At 36.1% G+C, this 23,541-nt stretch overlaps 1 protein-coding gene across 2 annotated transcripts in view; it reads left to right on the forward strand.

Annotated features, from left to right (window-relative positions):
* LOC113046804 (growth factor receptor-bound protein 2-like) overlaps positions 1–23,541 on the forward strand; it is a 34,674-nt gene that overhangs the window by 6,015 nt on the left and 5,118 nt on the right. For both annotated transcript variants that reach the window (XM_026207808.1, XM_026207806.1), the window contains exon 4: positions 20,262–20,359. In XM_026207808.1, coding sequence (XP_026063593.1) covers positions 20,262–20,359 — 98 coding nt within the window. The remainder of the gene's footprint in view (positions 1–20,261; positions 20,360–23,541) is intronic.

A 23,541-nucleotide genomic window follows, 5' to 3' on the forward strand; every position in this document is an offset into this window, starting at 1 on the left:
AATGTTAAGTTTGTAAATAGTTTTCAAATTTTTGATTGTCAGAATAAACATGTAAGGTGGGATATGACTGAGACATGTCTAATTTTAAATATAGTTTAAACAATTCACACTTTTCCACTTGATGATTTAATACTGATTCATTGCCACTGATTCACACTGATTCAATAATTTAAAGCTGCAGTAGGTAACTTTTGTAAAAGAAAAAATTCAAAAAACAACCAATCAGAGCTGCGCTCCGTAACTTTGTTTGTGTTCAAAATGTAGAAAAATGAACATAAGCGAGTACACCATGAATCCATTTTCCAAACCGTGTTTTTTGCTTGTCCTGAATCACTAGGGTGCACCTATAATAAGTGTTTATATTCGGACTATTTTAGATTGCTCCGGGGGTACCGCGGTGGAGTAACCCAGTACCTCTGTGATTCTTCATAGACATAAGCAGAGAGAAGTAGATCCGGCTACGATGTTCTTCCGTGAGACGCAAGCAGTTCTGTTTATTAACCGCTAGAGCGTCAAAAGTTCCCTACTGCAGGTTTAATACTGGTTTATCATTTTACATTGCACCCATTTAAACAATTTGACATAACCCATCATTACTTTTATATAATACGGTAGCAGAAGATATTTTAAAATATTATCAGTTTATTCCTAATACATGCTTTGCTGTCATCATCTAATGAATTGACCTGTTGGGCCTAAAAGCAGAAATGAAACCGTGTTCCTGTGGCTCATTGGTAGACCATTGTGTTAGCAGCACAAAAGGTTGTGGGTTCGATTCCCAGGGAACACGTTATGTAAAAATAAAATTATAATAATAAAATAGTTAGCCTGAATGCAATGTCAAGTCAAGCGTGTGCTAAATGCATAAATTTAAAAACTTGGTTTATTGTTATGATCGTTAACACTATTGCTTGTTCTGTAATCAAGGGTTAAACTGCAGGCAAAAAATAATATAAGAGGATTTTAAATGGGTCAGGTCAGAAGTCAGTTACTAATGAGTGGTTGCAGATGCTGCAGCCACATTTTTTTAGGTTTCATTTCATTCCTCCACATAGTTTCAGTTTCTCGGTGGTGAATAACTAAACGTTTTTCGGCGTCCCCTGTGTTTAACCTCTGACGACCTCACAAAGCTGCCGCATTCGCTAATGTCTGTCACTTGCTCTTGACGTTGTTTGTTGTATCTCTCGGGAACATTTGCCTCCTAGCTGTAGAAGTGAGGTCAAAAAATCACAGAAATTATAATAAAGTACAGTTTGCTGATGCCGTAATAATAGACTGACGCAATTTACATTGCCATCAATAGCCTGCATTTGCTTTCCTGCTTCATCCGTCTCTCTCTCTCTCTCTCTCTCCTGATGTTTTCCTTGAGATGAGTCTGTAGAGACAGACGTGATCTAACAGGGCCCTGCTCCATTGCCCTCGTCCTCTAGTCGAGCTGAATTGAGCATGTCCTCTATTAGAGTCTAGGCTTCCCTCTCAGTTCATCTGTTCTTGTCTGCTTTGCTATGAAGTCAGTGTAAATGGGGGAAGCAGCACACACACTCATCTAAAAAAAACAAATAACTCTTACTGTCCTTGGTTTGCACTGACAGAACAACCAGAAGTCACTGGTTTTCAACCTCCACAAAGATGAGTTCAGTGTAATGCAGATGAGCAGCAATGCGACGTGGCGGCTCCTAAATGGAGTTCAAATTAGGGTTGGATTGACACTAACAATTTGGCTTGTGGCATTAAATCGATACCTCAGGCAAGAAATATGCAGCAACAACAGTCTTGCACAACTGATGAAGTGCAACTGTGATTGTCAATGGATTCAGTGACGTCCTGTTTGTTTGAGGTTTTAATGACACACAGCTGCTTTCATCTTCTCATCCTGTTATTTAATATTTGCACTTTTCTTGACATTTATGAAATGCAACTGTTATAATACATGGATCAGCTACTGAAATTTATGATGTTATACTATGGTATTGTTATTTTACTAGTACATTATTCCATACAATACTAGAGCACATAACTCTTTCCCTGCCAGTTTTTACAAATTTGCCAGCTATAGCCAGCATTTTTGATCATTTACACAATTTTCGTGGCCTCTAGGATATCTTGCTGTATAAATATCTGAACGTGCAGTATGTCAAAAGAAAGAACAGAGTCACTGCTTTTAAACAAACAAAAGTTTTATTCTAGCTACATGCATTCTTTTTTATATTCATCTTTGAATGTTGGCAAGTTTAATTAACAATGCAAGATTTTGAACTAAAAGCTGAGAAAAACACCGAATATGTCTGGATCGCTGGAAAGCATTGTCTCATAAATGACGGAAAGTTCTGATAAAGGGATAGTTCACCCAAAAATGAAAATTCTGTCGTTTAGTATTGAGCTTTTTTTTTTTCTACTATGGAAGTCAATGGCAACCACCAACTGTTTGATTACCAGCAATCTTTAAAATATCATCTTTTATGTTCAGCATAAGAAAGCAACTCCTAGAGACGACATGAGGCTGAGTAAATGAAAAACCGTTAATGATCGGATCTTTACTGGCATCTGTGGTTCCACTAAGAACCTTTAAAATCCTTGGAACCTTTCCATTGCACAAAAGGTTTGTTGTAGTTGGGAAAAAAGTTACTTAGATTTATTGAAACTTTCTTCACAATAAAAATGGAAAAATGTTTCTTTTAAGAACAGATCACTCAAAGGTTCTTCTATGGCACCTTCTTTTAGAAACTTTATATTTAAAGTCCCTCTACATCACCAATTTTATCCCTTAAGATTTAGCTTTTATAATCAAAATGGCATATTTTGAAGTTTTTGGCTTCTCTGCACCCTTACCTCATTTGTATGAATATGAAAATTAGACCCCGCCTCCACTCAATCACAGCAGCTCAGATCTGCTCCACTTTCACTCAGTTAACTGAAGTAGTAAAAACAGTACCGTGGCAAGTGGTAATGTTGGGTCAATTCAGCCGTGTCTGTGTGTGTAATTTAAACCAGAAACTGATTCTGAAGAAGAAAGTGGATACACAAGTGGATGATTCAGAGTAGTTATATTTTTTTATGTATTACGTATCTACAACGTTGGATGTAATAGATATCAGTAGTCTTTGGCTTGACTATATTAATGAACAGCTAATGTTTCTCTAATGTTACACAATCCATGTTGCATTTCACTATCAAATCTCCACCACACAAGCTGACGGGATTGGTTGCATGTTTGTGACATGTTTTAAACCACATTTTTTTAGACCGTACACTGCAGTTTTAAGGAGAATAGGTTTGGCAATGGTTTTGACTGATTCATTCACACATGGATTGCTGGCTATAGCTGGCAATGTAAAAATCTTGATTTTTACCACAGAGGGTCTTTTTTTACACAAAATAAAAGTGCTAAAATATGATACCTTTGGTTAACGCAGGAACGTCTGCTAGCAACTCCAGTGATGTTAGTATTTTTTAGTCTGAACGGGGCTTCAGGCTGCTTTTGGCGGCCTGTAGCTCATCATCAACACCTCCGAGGGAAATGGCAGCAGGCTTGTGGTGTCTTCCACCTGTTCTGGAGTTTTCTGCTGTGTCCTAGATCTGGAGGTGGGGGCTGTTCCCTCTTCAAGCCAGCAGCATCCTGAACACATCATTCCTGTAGAGAGCAGGTCGAGCTGCAGCCGTCACAAATATGAACTGAAACAGGTTTTGATATTTGATTTGAATTTGATTTCCTTTTTTGGCTCTTTGAACTCCTTGTAATGAAGCAAAAAGCATTTCAGAGGTGTTTGTTACAGCTTAATTCAACAAAAGAGAAGCAAAACCACTGTGTATGAGTTACATTGTGTTATTGCATTCAGAAATAATGTAAAATACTGAAATGAAACAAAACATTAGCAGACATTATAAAGAAGTACTTTTGGTCCTTTAACTTAAGCAAATCATTTAAATGTGTGTTAGTGTTCATTTTAAAGAATTTTTTTTTTTTTTTTTTATAAACGCCAAGCCTAAGCAAATTACTTCAAGTGATACTGAAACTTCTGGCATGCGGGAAATGTGCTTTAAAAAGAATTCACACATGATTTGCATGCTTGACAGTTATTGCATTATATCAGTTGCTTTGGAATATAAGTCACCGCTCATTTCAGTTGATAAAAAGTTTTTTTGTATATTTTATATATTAATTTTATATATTAATAATAAGGTAACACTTTAGTTGAGGGGCCTGTTTTCAGTTGCTAATTAAGTTGCTAATTGGCATGTATATTACTAGTATTTTGACTGTTTATTAGTACTTATAAAGCACATATTAATGCCTTATTCTGCATGAACATATTTTAGCTCCCTTAATCCTTCCCCATACCTCAACTGAGCCATTAATAATCAGCAAGTTATAAGTTTGAGGAAAAAGTCATAGTTAATAGTGAGAATTGGTCTGACTCAAGCTAAAATATGAGCAATAATAATAATACACATTAATAAAGATAATGGTAATTATAATACATTTTTGGCTTGTAACTAACTAACCAACATTCTGACGATGCAAAACATTGTAAATCTTTTGTTTTAGTCCAGATTTGATTTAAAATGCTGGAAATGTCAATCAATATTTTAACTTTTATAACCATTTCTTTTTATTGTTTAGATGATTTCCATTTATCTAGTCAGTTTTGTAATAGTTGATTAAAAGACATTGATTTCTACTGTGCTCTTGGGGTTTAGAAGCCACAGTCAGGTTACTTATGAGGATAGGCTTGTGTAAACTCTTTTCAACGACAGCAACAGCTCAATGGTTTTACCTTTGATTAGATCTGTGATCAATAGAGGTGCTCTCCAAACTGCTGGCGAGGCTTTGGCCCTGTGACCGCCTCTAATTGAAGTGTCTTTTCCTCTACAGTATTTGAGCAGGATGAAATGGGGAGCAGTTGGAAGCGTCTTGCTCCATTAAGTTTTAGTTGAGTCAGGACTGGCGGCTGTTTGTTGGAAGGATTTCATGCCCCACTAAGCTTTTCTGGTGAATTAGGTGATGCATTTGATCAATTATGTACAATTAGAAAAACCTAATTCAACAAAGTGTGCCACAGTTGTTTTCCTGGACTGGGTAGATAGATATGCACTTTTTAAATAAATGTTGAACTACACTACAGTGATGTTGCCATTCCTCTCGGCCCAAATTAACCATAGCCTTTTATTTTCGGGTTGCTGTGTGAGCTGGGGTGTACAGAATATATAGACCGTTTAGTTCTAATGTGATCGTGAGACGTAGCCCAGTTTCACGCTGCAGGTGCACGTTTCTAAGAAACCCCCCTGAAGTCAGTCAAACATGCCACGCTATCGACAGCTTCTTCACTTAAGTGCTAAAACTGAAGTTCAGTTATTACTGATCAGCTTCTTAGAAAGAAGCTCTCACTAAGTGGAAACCGTCGTGTACGATTACTAGTATCTGGAACACGGTTTGGATTTTCCTCACTTCCCCTTAGACTGTCTTAAAATGTAATAAAGGGAAATGCAAAGTCGCCTCCTTCGGCTTAATGGAAGTTCTCAATCTGTTTTTTGTTGAAAGCCAAGCTTGCTTTTAAACTATTCATTAGCAAAAGCGAAAGATTGGGATATGAAGTCGTTGAGTGGCTTTGGACTGAAGCTGAAAACTCGAAGCCAGTTCTCAGAAAGCGCTAATGTTTAAAATAACACTGAGGTTAAGGGCAGGAAAGAATGAAATGTTAATGTGTTCGTGTATAAGACCGTCACGGAAGGTTTAATATGGCCGTCTGTCCGTGAGCCATAATTGAAAAGAGCTGTCCTTTCATTACAGGCAGCCATCCCTTTGTTTTAATGTTCGGTCTAGTCATTTATTTTGGATGGTTTAGGTTGTTTTCCTTCACAAACTTCTAAATTATGAATGCTTGAAAGGGAACTGACGTAGAGTGAATAAAGTGTTTGGGGGAAAGGTTTTGAGTGTGGGAATTAAAGGTGTGAGGTTGTCTTAGGTGAGGGTTTCAGAAACCATAGTAAACTGGTTTTGTGCAGTTTTAAGCACTCCTAATGAGATCAGGTTTGCACCAAGTGTCTCCTACTTTTTTATTCTTTTTTTATGCATTTATTAATTGACTAAGGAATATATTGATTTAAAGTTTTAGGTTAATTAAATATTTGTGATGTATCATCCAGCAGCATTATGGTTACTCTGATTATTTAAAATGGAATAAATGTTAGAACACAAGCAGTTAAAGAATGCTTTTGTCAAATAAAAAAATAAAAAATTAAACTTTGTACATTTAGATGTTTACATTATTTTAAAAAAACAATAAAAATAGCTTTTATTTATTTATTATAGCATCCGGGCACATTTATGTATCATAAATATCTTTCACTTTGGATAAAAGTGTCTGTTTACACAACCATGTAACCACATTTATGGCAATGATCGCTCTAAATTATTTTTAATGTGTGCATGGATGGAATAGAGAAGTTATTATGGAAACTGATCGCAAAGCAATAGTGATTTTCCATTTCCGTCAAGCCATACATTAGAAACATGGACGCAAACAATTTCTGTAATATTAGCTTTTTAAGACGTGTTATAAGGGTTATGCGCAGCACATGGAGCTGTTTTACTCCAGATGTCTTCAAAGGAGATAACAAAGATGATCACAACTGCTGTCAATCACATTTGCAGATTGATATCTAAAAGTGTTTTATTTCTATTTTCCGCAATAACAACAATAGTAAGCAACCAGTTAGCTGATTTCCTTAAACGTGTATAGTTGTCGCCCTCAGTTTATAAGTCCATTCTTTAACAATTATTAGTGAACTACTTTCCACAGAACCCTTGTGTTTATGCTAATTATGAGTCATAGTGAATACGCACCATCATTTACATGACAATGTCAAACTTGACTCTTGATTCTTGGCCGTCATCTTGCTTTGCGTGTAATCTCAGTCGTTTCATGTAGCTTTGCTGATGAGAGTTCAAACTCCCCCTTTTTCCCCCTTTGGCATTAATCGCTTCAAAGCTGAAAAGTGTAAAGCCTTTGTCTCTTCTGCATGGAACCAGCTGATTTTTCTAAGAATAACTTGCTGCTTTCCAAATGGATTTTTGTAATCCCATAGCTGAAAATGAACCTAAAAGCTGACTGTCAGACTTGGAGAAACTCATTTTCGGTTCTTGTCTTTGTCAATGAGCCTCGTGTGGATGTTAAACTGTCAAATCTTCCATATTTGTTTTATCATTTTACATCAGGGCAGGCATTTATGTTTGGTGTATTTACTTATGTGCAACAGAGTCACAGTGGCTTTTTGATTTTGATCACGATGACCACATTTCGTTCTCTTCTCTGAAGCAGACGTGCAATGATGACATTACATTGCTCAACTTGCCTTTGTGAATGTCTTATGACTGCACAAGTCAAGATGCACTATTTGGCTGTGCTGTAATATATTTGGTAGCTGTTGTTGTGGCACAAGCTATATAAACTGCCACTGCCATACTGGTGCTTTGATTGCAGTTATATTCTCATACATGTTCCTTGTGCAAAACACTCATTAGTTTACTTTCCACTTGAACAGTCTTAAATTGTTCAGCTCTTTGGACTTCCCATTTTTTGCGTATTTATAACCACAAACCTTGACCGACCTTCCCTTAAGCAGCCAGTGTAACTGTAGGTTGTATCATTTGCATTTTGGATCGTTTGAATCTTATGACAGATTGAGGATCATCAACAGTACGATGTTTTCAAGTGGCTGTCATAATCAGATGTCATGATGTTTCTCAGAGTTTCCCAAAAATGGACTTGCATGGAAATTTTCGGCACAAAGGTCTTGTGGATTTGAATCAGACTGCCAGCAGAAAGCAGAAGGAACTCGTCTCGATCACCACACTTCAGCTGAGCTCTCTAAAAAATGCACTTCTGGTTTATGTTCTCAGATGAATTGTGCACTTGTTGTAATTAAATCTAGCGCTTTTGAACTTTTTAATGAGATTCACTCACACATCCATCAAAGGTTTTCTGCAGCATGCTTTTCATGTCAATTTTTTTTTAAAAGTGCCCCGTTATGGATTTTTGATAATGACCTTTCATGCAGTGTGTAACACAGCTCTAAGTGAACGAAAACATCCTGCAGTTATAAATTGAAAGTATATGGTGTATAAAGTCATTGTCTCTCTCTCTCAAAAAAAAAAAAAAAAGAGTAGACTCTGAATCATTGAAACGAGTAATTTTTTAAATGAATCCCAGCCGTTTAGTGTTGACTTCAACATTAAACATTAGCATATTGCCCGCCCACTTGTTGCATACACTTGTCTAGTGCTGTCAAACGATTAATCGCATCAAAAAAAATATATTTTTTACACCTGATATATGTGTGTGTATTTGTGTATATATAAATACGCATGTATATATTTATGAAAAATAGTTTTTTATATTAAATCTATATATAATATAAATTATATGAACATAAATCTATACCTCTAAATAATGTAAATATTTTCAATATATATACTGTATGGGTGTGTATTTATACATACATAATAAATATACACCATAAACACACATTATGTAAATGAAAACTTTTATTTTAGATTTAGATTATTAGTTTGACAGCTCTAGTTTGGTCGTATGTGATTAGTCAAAATTATGTAGTAAATATACTTTTTTTTTCTAGTTACAGTTGGTTCCAAAATGGTTCCATTTAAAATCGAAATTTGAATATAATTTTTTATAACCTTTTTCAAAGGTCATGAACATTCATTGGGTCTAAAAATCTTAAAGATTCTTTTCAAGTCTTTTGAATGTTTAAAATCTGTATTGTTGTAGCGTACAGAGAGCCAGTGGTTAGCCAGTGGTTAGCAGCTGCATGTGGAATCTGTAATATCTGTATGATATTCTCCAGTGGACGGTCAGACACACCCTCTGTCCTCCTCCTCATCTTTCTGTTCATCACTTCCTGACCCAGGCATTCTGGGAAGGAGGCTCAGTCTAAAGGGGACGGAGCGCATGCAACAGCCCCCTGGTGACATCAGCGTGTGAGCTTGCAGCCACCTTTAAAGCTACTTTGTTCTCACTTCCTGTTGGGTACAGATCCACCCCCAGCAGTTTCCTGCCTCCGCAGAGCTGCAGTGGAGTGTGTGCGGCAAACATTCAGCTGTCTGATTCGACGGTCTAATCAGTGTTCAAACATGACCTGTCCTGCTTCGGACACCGTACCAGTACTGGCTAGGAATAAGTTGTTGTTGTTTTTTATGATATCTTTCAGGTATTTGGGGCTTTTTTGTGTTTAGAAGTTGTTTATTCATATAATTTCTTTTAATTTTTTTATTTAAAGGCAAAATATTGTATTTAAATCTGATTCTTTTTGCAGTACTAGCTCTTAAATGAGGTAAAATCAATGTAGAATTGTAAGTAAATATATTTATTCTTGATTGTGTTGAGTACAATAGTAGTACAGAAATGCGTGTGTTTGTGTATAGAGATGTGGGTATATATATATATATATATATATATATATATATATATATATATATATATATATATATATATATATGTATATATGTATATGTATGTATATTAAGAATGTATATTAATGTAATTAATGGACTGAAATTAATAAACACAATTAAAATGTATAAATCTGTATATAATCTAAAATATAAAAAAATGTGTATATAATCTGTATAAAATAAAATGACAAAAGTTGTTTAAAATCATTTAACTATAAATTAATCTGATCATTTTATGTAATTTTATATTGACTAAAAGAAATGTATAATAACAGCATTTCAATCATTCTTTTAATTGAAAATTATGGAAAAAAATATATATATAAAATTAAAATGTCGCATCCCTCTGTTTATGCATTTTGATTTTGATCTATGATTTAAATAAGTGTATACTTTGTGTGCTTTATATAAATATATGCTTGGTTTAAAATATTCATCTGCAAATTGTAAAGTAATTTACAGTATAGTTTATGGCAAAATATAACTCATATATTTAATGAAAGCATATTAATTGGCAAATATTTGGCAGCTTTGTTGAGATTGTGGGTTTATTTTGTGTGTGTGTCACACAGCCATCACACTTTCTGTAGTATAGTCATCAGACACTGAAAGAAACATATTGGTTGAGCGCTAGTGTGTGTGTTTATTTTACACTCTTTACATTCAGTGTTACTGTGTGGTGGCCAGTGTTTATGCATGCTTGCTTTAGCAGTTTCACAGTGGACGTAATCTGTCTCTGATGCTTAAGTAGTTGATATTTGCCCACAAGAGAACAACAGCCTCGTTCTGTCTTTAATCTTTTCAATGTGAAGCATAAAAAAGCTCTTGTATGCAGTCTGTGATCTCTGCGTTAGCAAAAGCTGCACTCATGCATTCTACATGGATGTTTGCTGAAATGATGCATTACCTCACAGTGTTTCAAGTGAAGGTATAACACAGCGACACATGGAGAGAGTGAGTTATAGGTGGCGTCACAGATGAAGGATGAGGCTGCTGCCCTCATCAGGGCCGTTTCCAGCAGCACAGTGGTGTTATCAGCGTCTGTCTTTAGGGACTGAGTCATCATGGCGAGACATCCCTGGGTAGCAGTTAAGGTGACTCAAAGATGGCTCATTAAGTAACGTGTATTACACACACACACACACACATACTTCGGACCGCGCTCCAGTCGATAAATCAATTAATCGCACAATGAAAAGAAATGAGCTCGATAATTTTTTCGGCTGCGATTATTTAATTTAATTTTTTACATTTTTATAAAAAAAATGTAACCTGTCATGATGTGGGGCTAGTCTGGATTCTGGAGCGCAGCCTGTGGACAGCCCATGGCAGAAAACACCCTCTCAGATGGCACAGATGTCCCTGGAATAAAGAGATAACGTCTCGCTAGAGTGACCAGCTTTGGGAAGCGCCTCGCATTTGCTTGTGGATGTTTGCGTCTCAATTGACAGCATTGTACTTGCACTACTGCTTTATTTTAATAGCGCGTAGCATATCTTGCAAGTAACTTTGTTGCCCTTTCTCTCAAAATGGGCCTACTTTTCGCTCGTTTCATTTGGCTTGCTCAGCTAAATAAGTCTGTATGTGTGTGGTTGCGTGCTTCAACGCGCCCAGAGAGTTACACACACACACACACACATTGTTTTTTCCGTGCTCCTGAAGCGTCTGTCGTTGCTAAGCATCCATCAGCTGCGAACAAGCTGTTAACTTTGTTTAATGTGGCTGACACTCCCTCTGGGTTTAAATAAACCAATATCAGTAATTAATTTACTCAAACAGTACACTCACTGAACTGCTGTGAAGAGAGAACTGAAGATGAACACCAAGCCGATAACGGTAACGATACGAATGAAAAAACGATAATCTCTTCCATTATGAGCGCGCATACCGCATCTGAAATAACGAACTTGAGCACAAAAAAAGACGTGATATGTGAACGGCACCTTCATGGTCAAAATGTTGACTTTCGGTTAATGGTTAAACGGTCAATATGAGCATCCCTAACTTCAAATAAACATAATATAACATACAAAATTAATTAATTTTAAGCCACAAAAAGTCAACATGTTGGTATTTCTTGCTCTGAAACTGCCATAAAATAAGTTTTTTAATCTTTGAAAAGCTGTACCTGCATTATTATGCCTTTACCATTATATTAGTTGAAACTGGTCTTAGAACAGCAATATTATCGTTTATCGTGATAATTTCTTGGATAGTTTATCGTCCAGCAAAATTTGTTATCGTGACAGCCCTATATATGTATATAGACCATTGAGTCATGCTACTCTGTATGCTAGATTAATGTAATATAAGAAAATTGGTTTCAGCTATTCTATTTTAGATTCTGTGTTTTGCCAAATATAGATTTCTTTTATTTGAATGGAAACAGATATAAACTCGTTTAGATAAATGACCAGTGACCCGTGAAGAATCTAGTTTGGGATGATTACAGTAGCAGGTACTCAACAAGGTGGATAAGATCACAATCCCATGTGTGCTGTCCGCAAAGCTCATTAGAACAGCCTCCTAAAGCAGCGATTAACACGGCCCATCACGTCTTCATCACTTTGGCTTGTTAGGAACATCCTCTCACTGCCTCTGTATCAGGCAGACTCATCAGCAAGCCCTGTCCATCAGTAACTGTGATCATAGACTTCTGCTCGTGTGTCAGTGTCATGAGGACGCTGGCTTATGTAACGGCACAATCCATGATTTATAATTCACGGATGGGCAGGCAGAAAGGCTTAGTCAATTTATGGAGCCAAACAGGTTTGACGTAATCTTCTGGTTTGAGTGGGATAATTTAAAGTATAGTTCAGATCACGGGTCCGTACATGTGCCATGTGTCCTGTTTACTCACTCACTTTTGTGCAAACAAGATGATATGGCAAAAGATGATATTTTGGTGAATGTTAAAGGAACACTCCGACATTTTAGATAAGTCCATACATACCTTTTTCATTTCTGTGCGTTCTGTAAGTGTTATTTGACGCACCCACCGCTAGCCTAGCTTAGCACAAAGACTGGATGTAAATGGATAATGGTAGCATAGTAATCCCAATAAGTGACAAAATAATGCAAACATTTTCCTATTTAAACGTTGTGATCTGTATAGTCAACTAATAACAAGGCTAGCTATATGAGACAGAGACCATTTTTAATCGTATTAATACTGAGAATTATATTCTCACTAGGCGTAGGAACACAGCTAACGTTACAGCAAAGGTAATCTAATCCTAAAAATAAACATTTAAACATTAAATAGTAAGTATTGATAAATACCTGACAAATATTGGCCGATAACTGATATAATGTGTATCTCCAGAAAAGTGTCTTTAGTTAGGGGGAGGCCACGAGCCATTATCATACAGACTTGTAGGACTGTTCAAGGCATTTACTTTCTAAAAATCAGAAAAGAAAAAGAGTCTGATCAAAGTCGTTTACTTTCAGCAAAGCAATTCTAACAGACTTAATTAAGTCTCTGAAATGTGATGAAATGGATTCTGGGTGCAGGAGTGCAAGCGAGCTGTATTTAATCAGCAATCACAAGTCCCAGCGGGAGAGCTGCGATTCAGCACTAGAGTTATTATTGCTGATTGACTGATTGCTGAACGCTGTTGTGAATGAAAATGCAAAAACTGTTTTAAAAGCAAGACGTTTTACCATCATCTCCATTCAGAGTTTCCATTTGAAAGTTTTCTCCGGGGTCAGCACAAAAGGCATCGCAAGCAAACCCAAGTGTAACAATGCCACTTAACCGTAATCAAAGCCTGGTAATTGCTGTCATTTGGTGCAGCGGTGTGACCTTTGGCTCCGGGTCTGTAGAGCTAATTAAGAGCAGTGACATCAAGTCTGAACGAAGCGGAGTCAGTCAACGTTCAGCAGGAGAAGGACTCTTGGGAGTAATTCTACAATAAGGACTCTTTGCTTCCATAATGAGGTTGAATTGAATAATTATGGCAGCTTCATTTAATGTGTTTTGTCCATTTGTCTTGCTGTCTGCAGTAGTATGAGCATTTGTAATAAAATGCTACCCTCAAAAGTGCTGGATGTCTTGCCTTTTGATCTTTCAAGATAAAGATTAGGGTTCTCGTTGTTTGTTGATGTATGGGTCAATATCACTGTAGGGAGCCTTTTAGTGTCCTGTACATAAATGACTCATTTGCCATGATAACACAAAACTGATTATGAAAAGGTCTGTTTTAGTAGACTAAGTTTTTATATTTGTCATTAAGTCATTACTTTAGCCAGTTGTGATTGAGGATGTCATTATATTATTATTATAATTTTTTTTTTAATAACCCTGTTTTGTAAAGGAACATCATACATTTCAGAAAATATAATGTGCATCTTAATTTTGCAATGAAAACGTCAAGTCACCTTTATATAGCGCTTTAAACAAAATACATTGCGTCAAAGCAACTGAACAACATTAATTAGGAAAACAGTGTCAATCATGCAAAATGACAGTTAAAGGCAGTACATTGAATTCAGTGATGTCATCTCTGTTCAGTTTAAATAGTGTCTGTGCAATCATTTGCAATCAAGTCAACGATATCGCTGTAGATGAAGTGACCCCAACTAAGCAAGCAGTAATATATATGTCCATGACAGGGTATTTATGCTCAAATAATGGCCTATAATTATCTTAAAAAGTGTGTGGGAGCTCATCTAATATGTTTCTGTCGTACTTGAGTGTATACTCTGTATGACATGACATAAAGTGAATGGGGAAATTAAGAGCAGAACGTTTGAGTATTGAGGGTTGATGGTGATAGTGACCCGTATACGAGTATCTGTCAGATTGTTTAATCAAGCTGATTCTCTCCATTCCTCTTTCTTCAGGAACAATGTTTAGAACTGAACACCAAAAGCTTCCCAGATCAGATACTCTTTTATTTTATTTTTATTTTTTTGGAGGGTCATTGTGTCCCAGGGTCAGGCCTGAGGTACTAGGTTGAGACGGATGGCGAGATGCTGCATTTGTTCATTGTTTCTGTATTAATTATTTGTTTTATTGAGACTGTCTCTTATCCGTTCCCCTTTCTCAGCAGTCTTTCACCGGCTGTGATGTTAATGTCATGTCGAGTCTTTGTGTGTGTGTGTTTGACCGACTGTACAACTGTCATCCAGTCAGTCATAAGCAGAGACTGACACTAGCGTGCACACTGGTGTCTTTGTCAAAGTGGTTCTGGGATGAACAGAAGCCTTGTTTGTAGCACACATCAGCGTCTGTGGTGGTGTAGCGTGCCCTGACCCTTTGTGAAGTCGTGGATGGCAGTGTTGATAACAGCACATGGGTTAGAATATGAACGACTGGCCTATATTATGAAAGCTTACACTTCGCATGATTTCGAAGCTCATTTGTTGCACACAGTTCACGCTTTTCTAAAATTAATCTTTTCATTTGCTTCGGAAAGCATCACTTATATTATTGCCCAAACGTATTGTTTACCTTAAACAATTTTAGCTTTTTTTGTTGTTGTTGTTTATTTTATTAAAATAATATTGTTTTATTCATTTTATTTTTGTTTTAATATTGTAACTTAGTACTGCTTATACTTATGGTTAACCCTAAATATTTAACTGCGGCTTTTTTTATTATTATTTGTTTGTTTATTTGTACTTTTTGTTCTATTATTTTGCTTGTACTTGTATTCATAAGAAGTTGGTGTATTATTTAGCGAAATTTTTCTTAATTGAATTTTATTTTTATTATTATTTTTTTATTATTATATTTTTTTTTTTGCCAGACAACAAAATAAACGTTTTATATGTGTGTGTGTATATATATATATATAGTGTGTGTTCTGTGTATATTTATTATGTGTATATATATATATATATATATATATATATATATATATATATATATATATATAAAAAGACACACAGATACAGTATATATTTAGAAAATATTTATATACGTGTTCTTGCATGTCTATATTTATATACATATAATTTGTATACTATATTTGATATATAAACAACATTTTTCATAAATGTATATACATGCATATGTATTTGTATATACATAATAAATGTACACAATACACGCACACATATGGTGTAGGCAAAAACCTATTTTGGATGTGAATTTATCACGGTTATTATTATTTTATTTTTTTATCAACAACAACAGAGAATGGGCTGCACACCAGATAAATCCACATGTTCAGATAATCTACTGCCTTCATGCGTCGCAATCCTCTCCGGACTGCATTGCCCTCCTGTCTCTATCGGTCTATGAAAACTCTAGCCTTGACCCTCATCTGATGACGTCAAATTGACTGCACATACGTCTTTTCCATCTGTGCTCTTATTCCAAACCCTTCGTCCAGCTTTGGCCCGTGGTATTGGCTCAAGTAGCGGTGGTTGCAGTGCGTTGTGGGTATCCCGACCTGTTGGAGCAGAAGGCCATGACAGCTGTGGATGAGATTATCTCTGCCACACAAAACGAAAGCACCATTACTGTTGTGCCATGCCTGATTAAAAGCGGGGGTGAGCGCTGGGGGCTGTTGACACAGCGCTGTCTGGACAATGGATAGAGATTGTGTTCGTAAGTGAGAGAGAAAGTGTAGGCCACAGCAAACGCACTTGTGTCCACTGATGAAACTGCCAAACAAGCAAATTGTTTTCTCTCTGGTTAGATGTGCAACTCTAATGAAATTTTGATTTCCTTTCTTTTTCAGTGAAATCCATTGCTTTAAAACTAACTTGGGGTGTGGTTTTCTGGAATAGACCAGTTGTATTGATATAAATATGCTAAAAGAAGAAAAGATGATTTACTGAAAGAAACCAAAAACATCGCCGACTGTTTTGATGGACAGATCTTAGCTGAATCTTTGGTGAATGACGTGTCAATCAGTTCACATATTTGTTAATAAAATAATTACTGGAAATCAAGGCAAAGTAAATTAGCTGGAGTGGCTTTGCAGCACATCAGAAATAGAAAAGTAGTGTTTATCAGCTCAAGGCATCGAGATGTGACTCAACAGACGCTTGAAGTCTCCTCTGATTAATTATAATTGTCTCCATCTAATTTTGATCAGTTGCAGTGTAGGCGTTATGTTTCTGTGCGAGAAGTGCAAAGAATGATTAGCTTCCAGCATTGCTGTTTGAAAAACAAATGTGTTTTTTTAAATGTCTTGTTTGGGGGATAAACTGCTTGCTTTTGTATTACCCATAGAAAATCGTATATTGTGTGCTGATATTTGCAGTATTGTTAGTAGAGCCTGACCAATATGGGTTTTTTGGGTGCCGATATGCCGATACCGATAGGGGTTTAATTTTTTTTTAAAATATCATCCGATATTCTTTGTTTATATTATAGTACAGTACCAGTCAAAAGTTTGGAAACTTTCCCATTTGTGTGTCCAAACATTTGACCGTTACTAAACATAGAATAGAACACATAAAAAGAATATATATATACATACACACATTTTTTGCAATGATCACTCAAATGTAGTGATCAAACACTTCTAATGACGTGATGGAGATATGAAATGGAGGCAGGGCGTTTAACAATTTAACAATAAACTTTATTATCCAAAATGAGTCTGACATCAGTGCACTGAACAGTAAAGTTGAAGTTTATTAAACTTTAATTCAATTCCATTCCATTAAATTTTATTCTGTTAAAATTTCGGAAGATTAGTTCACGGATTTGCGCTACTAAACTTTTTTTGTATAGCAATTTGACTGAAAATGGCCGTCTGTATGTGGTGTGTGTAAATAAATGTTTTTAATGTATAATTTTGTAAATGTTGCTGGAAAGTGTTCTGAAACCAGACTTGATTGCGGTTTTGTGACGAAAACAGTCTGAGGATAAGTCGGCCTTTATGGTGACACAAAATGTCAAACAAAAGAGATCGTCACATGCTTTTGTGTAGAAATGTTGAAGCTGTTTGAAGTTTATAATGGCAGTTATGCTTGAACACTTGTGTAGTTCCTGTGATACACTTTTTAGGTTACTTTCATTTCCTCTCTACAATCTTTCCCTCTCAGCCGAGAGAATGAGACCACTTCCCTGAAGCGTGTTGGCTTGATCTTGTTCGCTCATGATCTTCCATCTTGTTTGATTTCTAACTGATCCAGAAACTAAAGACCAGTGTATTTTACCTGTGTGAACACAATCTGTTCATTACATTAAATTAAGCTTTGCAATAATACAAGACAACCATTAGGCCCTAGACCTTTCCAAAGTCTTTCTTGATCTTGTGAATTTCAGCTCTTATTTTCAGACTGACAGTTGTTTGATGCCGCGTCTCATTTCCTCATGAGTCTTTCCTGTAAATGTATCATTCTCATTTGTTAGATGGAGTTTTATATCTAAATTACTTTGTGTGTGCCTTTAAAAGAAGAAAAAAAGATTTGATTAGATTTTCACCCTTTTTTTGGTGGCTGAAAGTTCAGTCCTTTTATGTACACTGCCATTTGGGATCATAAAGATTTTTTATTTATTTTTTTAAATAAAGAACTTTCTTTAAATGGGAGTTTCTATTAGATACAACAACAACAAAAAAAAATTGAATTTTTTTTAAATGCATAGTTGTCCGTCAGTAAAAAAATTAAGAATTTAATACTTTTTATTCAGCAAGAATGTGTTAAATGGATAAAAAGTGATAGTAAAAACTTAGATTGTTCCAAAGGATTTCTGTATTGAATAAATGCTGTTCTTTTTAAATTCTGCTTTAAAATCTGAAATTTGAAAGTATATATCAAATATGAAACCAATATTAGAAATTGCAGTAATATTCTGTATTTTTGATCAATAAATACAGCCTTGATAAGACTCCAATAAAAAGCATGAAATATTTTACTGATCCCAAACTTTTGAACAGCAGTGTATGTAGTATTTATCTAATGTGTTTGAGTGGGCTATTGAGAATTAAACTGCAGTAAAGCTTAATTTATTTTAATGTTATTCAAGTTTGATGTAATTTTAAAATAACTATTATCAGACTGCGAAATCACTTTTTTTTTTTAACCAGCTTTGTGAAAGTCACTCTACCATGTGGCCTTTAGTGCAGATAAACCCTCACGCGTGAGAAATATGTTTGCTGTACGTGTGGTTGATCAGATCCAAGCTTGATGCAGGCAGTTCTCTCTCTCTCTAAATAAATGATGGCCATCTGTAGCTTTCACTCCAGATTGAAGCTGCTGGGTGGATGGTGTCAATCTAATGATTGTCTTTGGGTTTATCTTAGAGCTGTTAGCGCTCTATTCTGTTTTAAGTATGCACTAGGGAGAGCACTGCACAATCAATTCTCTCTGTATTTCTCTGTGGCTTTGTTGCTGCATTGAAAGCGTCCTTTAAACCGCCCAACACGTCGTCTTTTCTCGTCTTCTGCCTGTGCACCCACTTAATTCCAGTTATGAACACCACAAATCGTCAAAAAAAGACAATCGTTTCTTTTGCAAAAACTCAAATGAGTATGACATCAGTTTGGGCAATTAGTGGATATCCCAACGTTTGAATGGTTCCCAACCCATTTTTGGTCAATGGTCCATCCCTTGTTGTCAGATTTTCTCTTCCTTTGGTTGTCTACCCATCAGTCTTTGCAGCGGAAGGATGTTGCACGCTCTGTTTCCTCCAAACCACAGTTTTGAGTCTGTTCTCTGGCAGAAATGTGGTCCCCACCTTCCCTCTCACATCTGACTGCTGTTGAAAAGGATGTTGGCCAATGCAGAGAATAGGAATACAGGCACCATGCTTTCCTTTGGGAGCCAGTTGAATTGAAAGCTGATCTGTTGTGATGGTCTCAACTTAATGTGGTGCTTAGAGATGCACAATATATGTTAGCATTTATCAAACAATATTATGGGTTATTGTAAAGATTAGAATATTCTATACTGATTTAATATCACTTAATTGAATGTAAGTATATTAATTATTAAATCAGTATCTTTTCATATTAGATATCTATCAGACAATATTTGTGTTTAGCATTATTATAATTATTAATCCATTTTTTTTTTTTTCTGTGTCTGTCCGTATTGGATATTTAGCAGCCATATTGGATGTTTATTCTTCCTAATTTTAGATTTTTGCATACTTTTGCTTTCATCTACTACAGATAACATAACATCTACAGATAAAAGTATTCAATTTCAGAGATTTAAGAGCACCGTTTAAAAAAAAAAAATCCATTTTGGAGGACTTGCTCGTTGCTCATGGTGAGCGACTTTCTCAGAATTAATATTTTCCAACAGCATTGTTTATAGACATTAACAAAAACAATGAAATTTCACATGTTGTTCTTATAATTAAGCGCTGCATCACTGGACAGAAGATTGAACTGACTTCCATGCATTTTGTGGAATTGAGTATGTGAAACTGTACCTTTTTAATCAGATTGGTGGTTGTCTGAAGCCTAAACTGAAAAAGCCTCAGTCCACATTCACATTTAACCTCCAGTCAGATTCTAACACCTCACCACACACTTTTTTTCTTTCTATCTTCACATACGCTGTGATGCTAAACAAGATAACTGACCAGAATGTGTATGGTTAGTGCTGGGCCTTAGCATGATTACTCTTGCGTTACAGTTTCCAACTCTCCGATACAGCTGTGATGTTTAGCTTTCTTGATAGCAGTCTTGTGTGCTTGTGATAACTCTGGTGTATCATGTGTAACAGAATAAAGCTGTGTAACAGGATGCAGATTATAGTGTAACAGAATAAAGCTGTATGCAGATTATAGTGTAATGGAATAATGCACAATTACAGCAGAATAAACGAGTCATGTTTAATCGATATTATTCGTCTTCTCTTCTCTCCACAGGTATTAAACGAAGAGTGCGATCAGAACTGGTATAAAGCAGAATTAAACGGCAAAGACGGTTTCATTCCTAAAAACTACATCGAGATGAAGGCGCATCCGTAAGTATACTAAGATACGTTAGCCACCACAGCCTGACTTCCGCTTACACCTCTTTCAGAGCACCATGAGATCATTCACAGCTTTAAAGGTCAAGTCTTTTTACACCTTGAGAAATATTGCTCCATTGTTTTTATTCAGAATCATCTTTCTTCTGAATTTTGAATCGTTTTCTTGGTGTACAGCTCTTACAGGCTTATAGAGGATTGAATAAATTCAATCTAACACCTCTCTGACATGACTTCACTTCCCCAATCTGGGAGAAACTCCTCTGCTCGGTGTTTCCCATCGATGAAGACATCTGACGAATCTGTCAGTATTAATGAGGAGATTTACTATAATCATGTTTGGAAACCTTTGAACAAAGCCGTGTACAGCTGCTATAAAACAAGGGTTAGACCCTAACTGACATCAGAAGCTAAATGAAAGGCGAAGTGCAGAGATGGTGTTAGTTTATTACATCATTCAAAATGAACATCTTCATCAGAATATCTCCAAATAACACCAGACCAGTGAATCTCAACCGTTCTGCTTTAGTGTCGGTTTCAAAACACACCGACAGCCTTGACAAATTGATACTCTGCAGTTTTTAGATCTAATTTGTTATTTTGCAGCAGCTGCTGGTATTTACAAGTATTACACAATTGTCTTAATGTTTTGGGACACTTATGCTCACCAAGGCTGCTATTATTTGATAAGAAATACAATAAACTAACGGAAATATTATTACATTTATAACTGTTTTTATTGTATTCTATTTTAAAATGTTATTTATTCTTGTGATCAAAGCTGTATTTTCAGCATCATTACTCCATCCTTCAGTGTCACATGATACTTGAGAAATCATTTTAATATGATGATTTATATCAGTGTTGAAAACCATTGTGCTGCTCGATTTTTTCGAAACCTTTGATACTTTTCCCCTTTGATTTATTTGATGAATAAACCATTAAAAAGAACAGCATTTATTCAAAATAGAAATCTTTTCTTACAACGCAAGTCTTTGCTATCACTTTTGATCCATTTAAAGGGTTAGTTCACCCAAAAATGTAAATTAGCCTGTTATTTACTCCCCCTCAAGGCATCCTAAGTGTATATGACTTCCATCTTTCAGACGAATCCAATCGGAGATATATTAAAATGGTCCTGGCTCTTCCGAGCTTTATCATTGCGGTGGGTGTGTTTGTTGAACAGTCCAAAACACATCAAATAAAGCGCACGCATTCATAATAAAACACTACACTACTACATGGCTCCTGGGGGTGAATAGTGGCCTCTTGTTGCGAATTCCTGCATTTTCATAAGAAAAATATCAATTTTTCAAACGTAATTAACACTTTTCCCTCACTTCCGCTGTCTGTCATACATACAAGCCATTCTGGCGGATGACGCAGGACGCGCCTCTGAGATGTGCTAGTCTTGAGTTTATTTACAGGAGTTTCCTTACTTTAGTCTCCTCTTGGCTTATTTCTAAATCCTCCAACATTTTTTCCTCTAAAGTTTTGTTTTGTTCTCTCTCTGCGTTCGTCACTAATCACGCAACGCCGACGTCCTTCATCCTCATTTTCCTGTATTTTTGACCAAATAAATACAGCCTTGATGAGCATAAGAAACTTCAAATCTTCCTGATCCCAAACTTTTGAATGGCAGTGTATATGGTTGATGATATATTAGCTTTCACAGCACACTAAGTGAACTTTACACCGTGTCAGCTTTGAGGCTGTTGTGTGAACTCTAATCTGAACACTTCAGTAATGACTTCTGCTCTCAGATCACAGATTCTCAGCTCTTTTCCTAATCACTAATCTGCATTTTGCAGAATCTCTCACTGTCAGTTGACTTCTAGATGTTTTTTCATAGGAACACTTTGTTGCTCTTAATTCCATGCAGCTTGTTTAGGCTCAAAGTTTGGAGGGTTTGGTTTGTTCCTCATTGGTCTCCATGCGAGTGAGTTTCATTATTGTCCTGTGTGCACTAACAAAGGTGAAAGGACGTATGAATGAATTAATAATTGACTAATATTTGCCTGAGAGAGAATTGAAACCCATGTAATGACACACAATGAGGCTCGAGAACAGGCTCCACCATTCAAAGTCCCCTTTCCTAAAATCAAAGTGTGTCGTGGTAAAAATCAAGGCGTCCTGGGTGGTCTCTTGCGGGCCCAAGCCATAGTCGACCTACATTCATTTATTTTACTTTTAATCGAATAATCACTGACTTGCAGATGGAAGTATTTGAAGGCCACATTCCTTTGTTTTAATTTAGTTTGATATTTACAGTAATAAGTAATGTTTTAAATAAAGGAGCGCTAATACTAGGTGACCCTGGACCACAAAACCAGTCTTAAGTCGCTGGGATATATTTGTAGCAATAGCCAAAAAAATAACATTGTAAATGGAAAGATTTGATTGCATGGAAAGATTATTTATTTAGCTTTCAGATGATGAATATATCTCAATGTTCCAGTGGTGTGAGCCTCTTTGTTATGAATAGTCCCTCTCTTCAACAGATAATTGAATATTGATCATTGTCGTCACTGGAACTCATTGGCCTCGCTGTGTTTTGACATCCCAGAAAACAGAGCAGCTTTTTACCTTCAGGTACACAAGACTGGTCAGGTTTATGGTATGGGCCTCTTATCAGGACAGGACATGGAAATGCCATCCACGTGTTTGAGCTCTCTGACTGTTGTCGAGCAGGATGCAGCGAGTCCAATTTGCCCTCGAGTGTGTGTGTGTGTGTGTGTGTGTGTGTGTGTGTGTGTGTGTGGCTTGTGCCGTCCACATCAAAGCGGACAGGAGAGATAAGACCGGTACAGTGGAGACAGTCTGTGGTTTTATTCCTGGTCTTACGTAACAGACCCTCTGGGAGCAGACCTGTATTACAATTTCACATGATGTAGTAGTATAGAGTCAAAGAATGTGTTTCATCTTTAATTAAACTAGATGTCCATTACACATTTGAATAAAAGTATGAGGGTTGGAATAATAGTCTGTTCAGTGTGACTTTTTAAGGTTATTGTATTTATTTATTTATTTTCAGGTTATTGTATTGTTATATTCCACTTTGAATGAGCAGTACTGTAATTATGACACTGGATCTCATCAGTAAAACATTCATGCAGAAATGAGTAATGTATTTGGTTTTTATTTGAGTCTGTAATTTCTATTTATTTTTTTCTACT

The sequence above is a fragment of the Carassius auratus genome, chromosome 28 (genome assembly GCF_003368295.1).
Source record: "Carassius auratus strain Wakin chromosome 28, ASM336829v1, whole genome shotgun sequence".
NCBI lineage: Eukaryota > Metazoa > Chordata > Actinopteri > Cypriniformes > Cyprinidae > Carassius > Carassius auratus.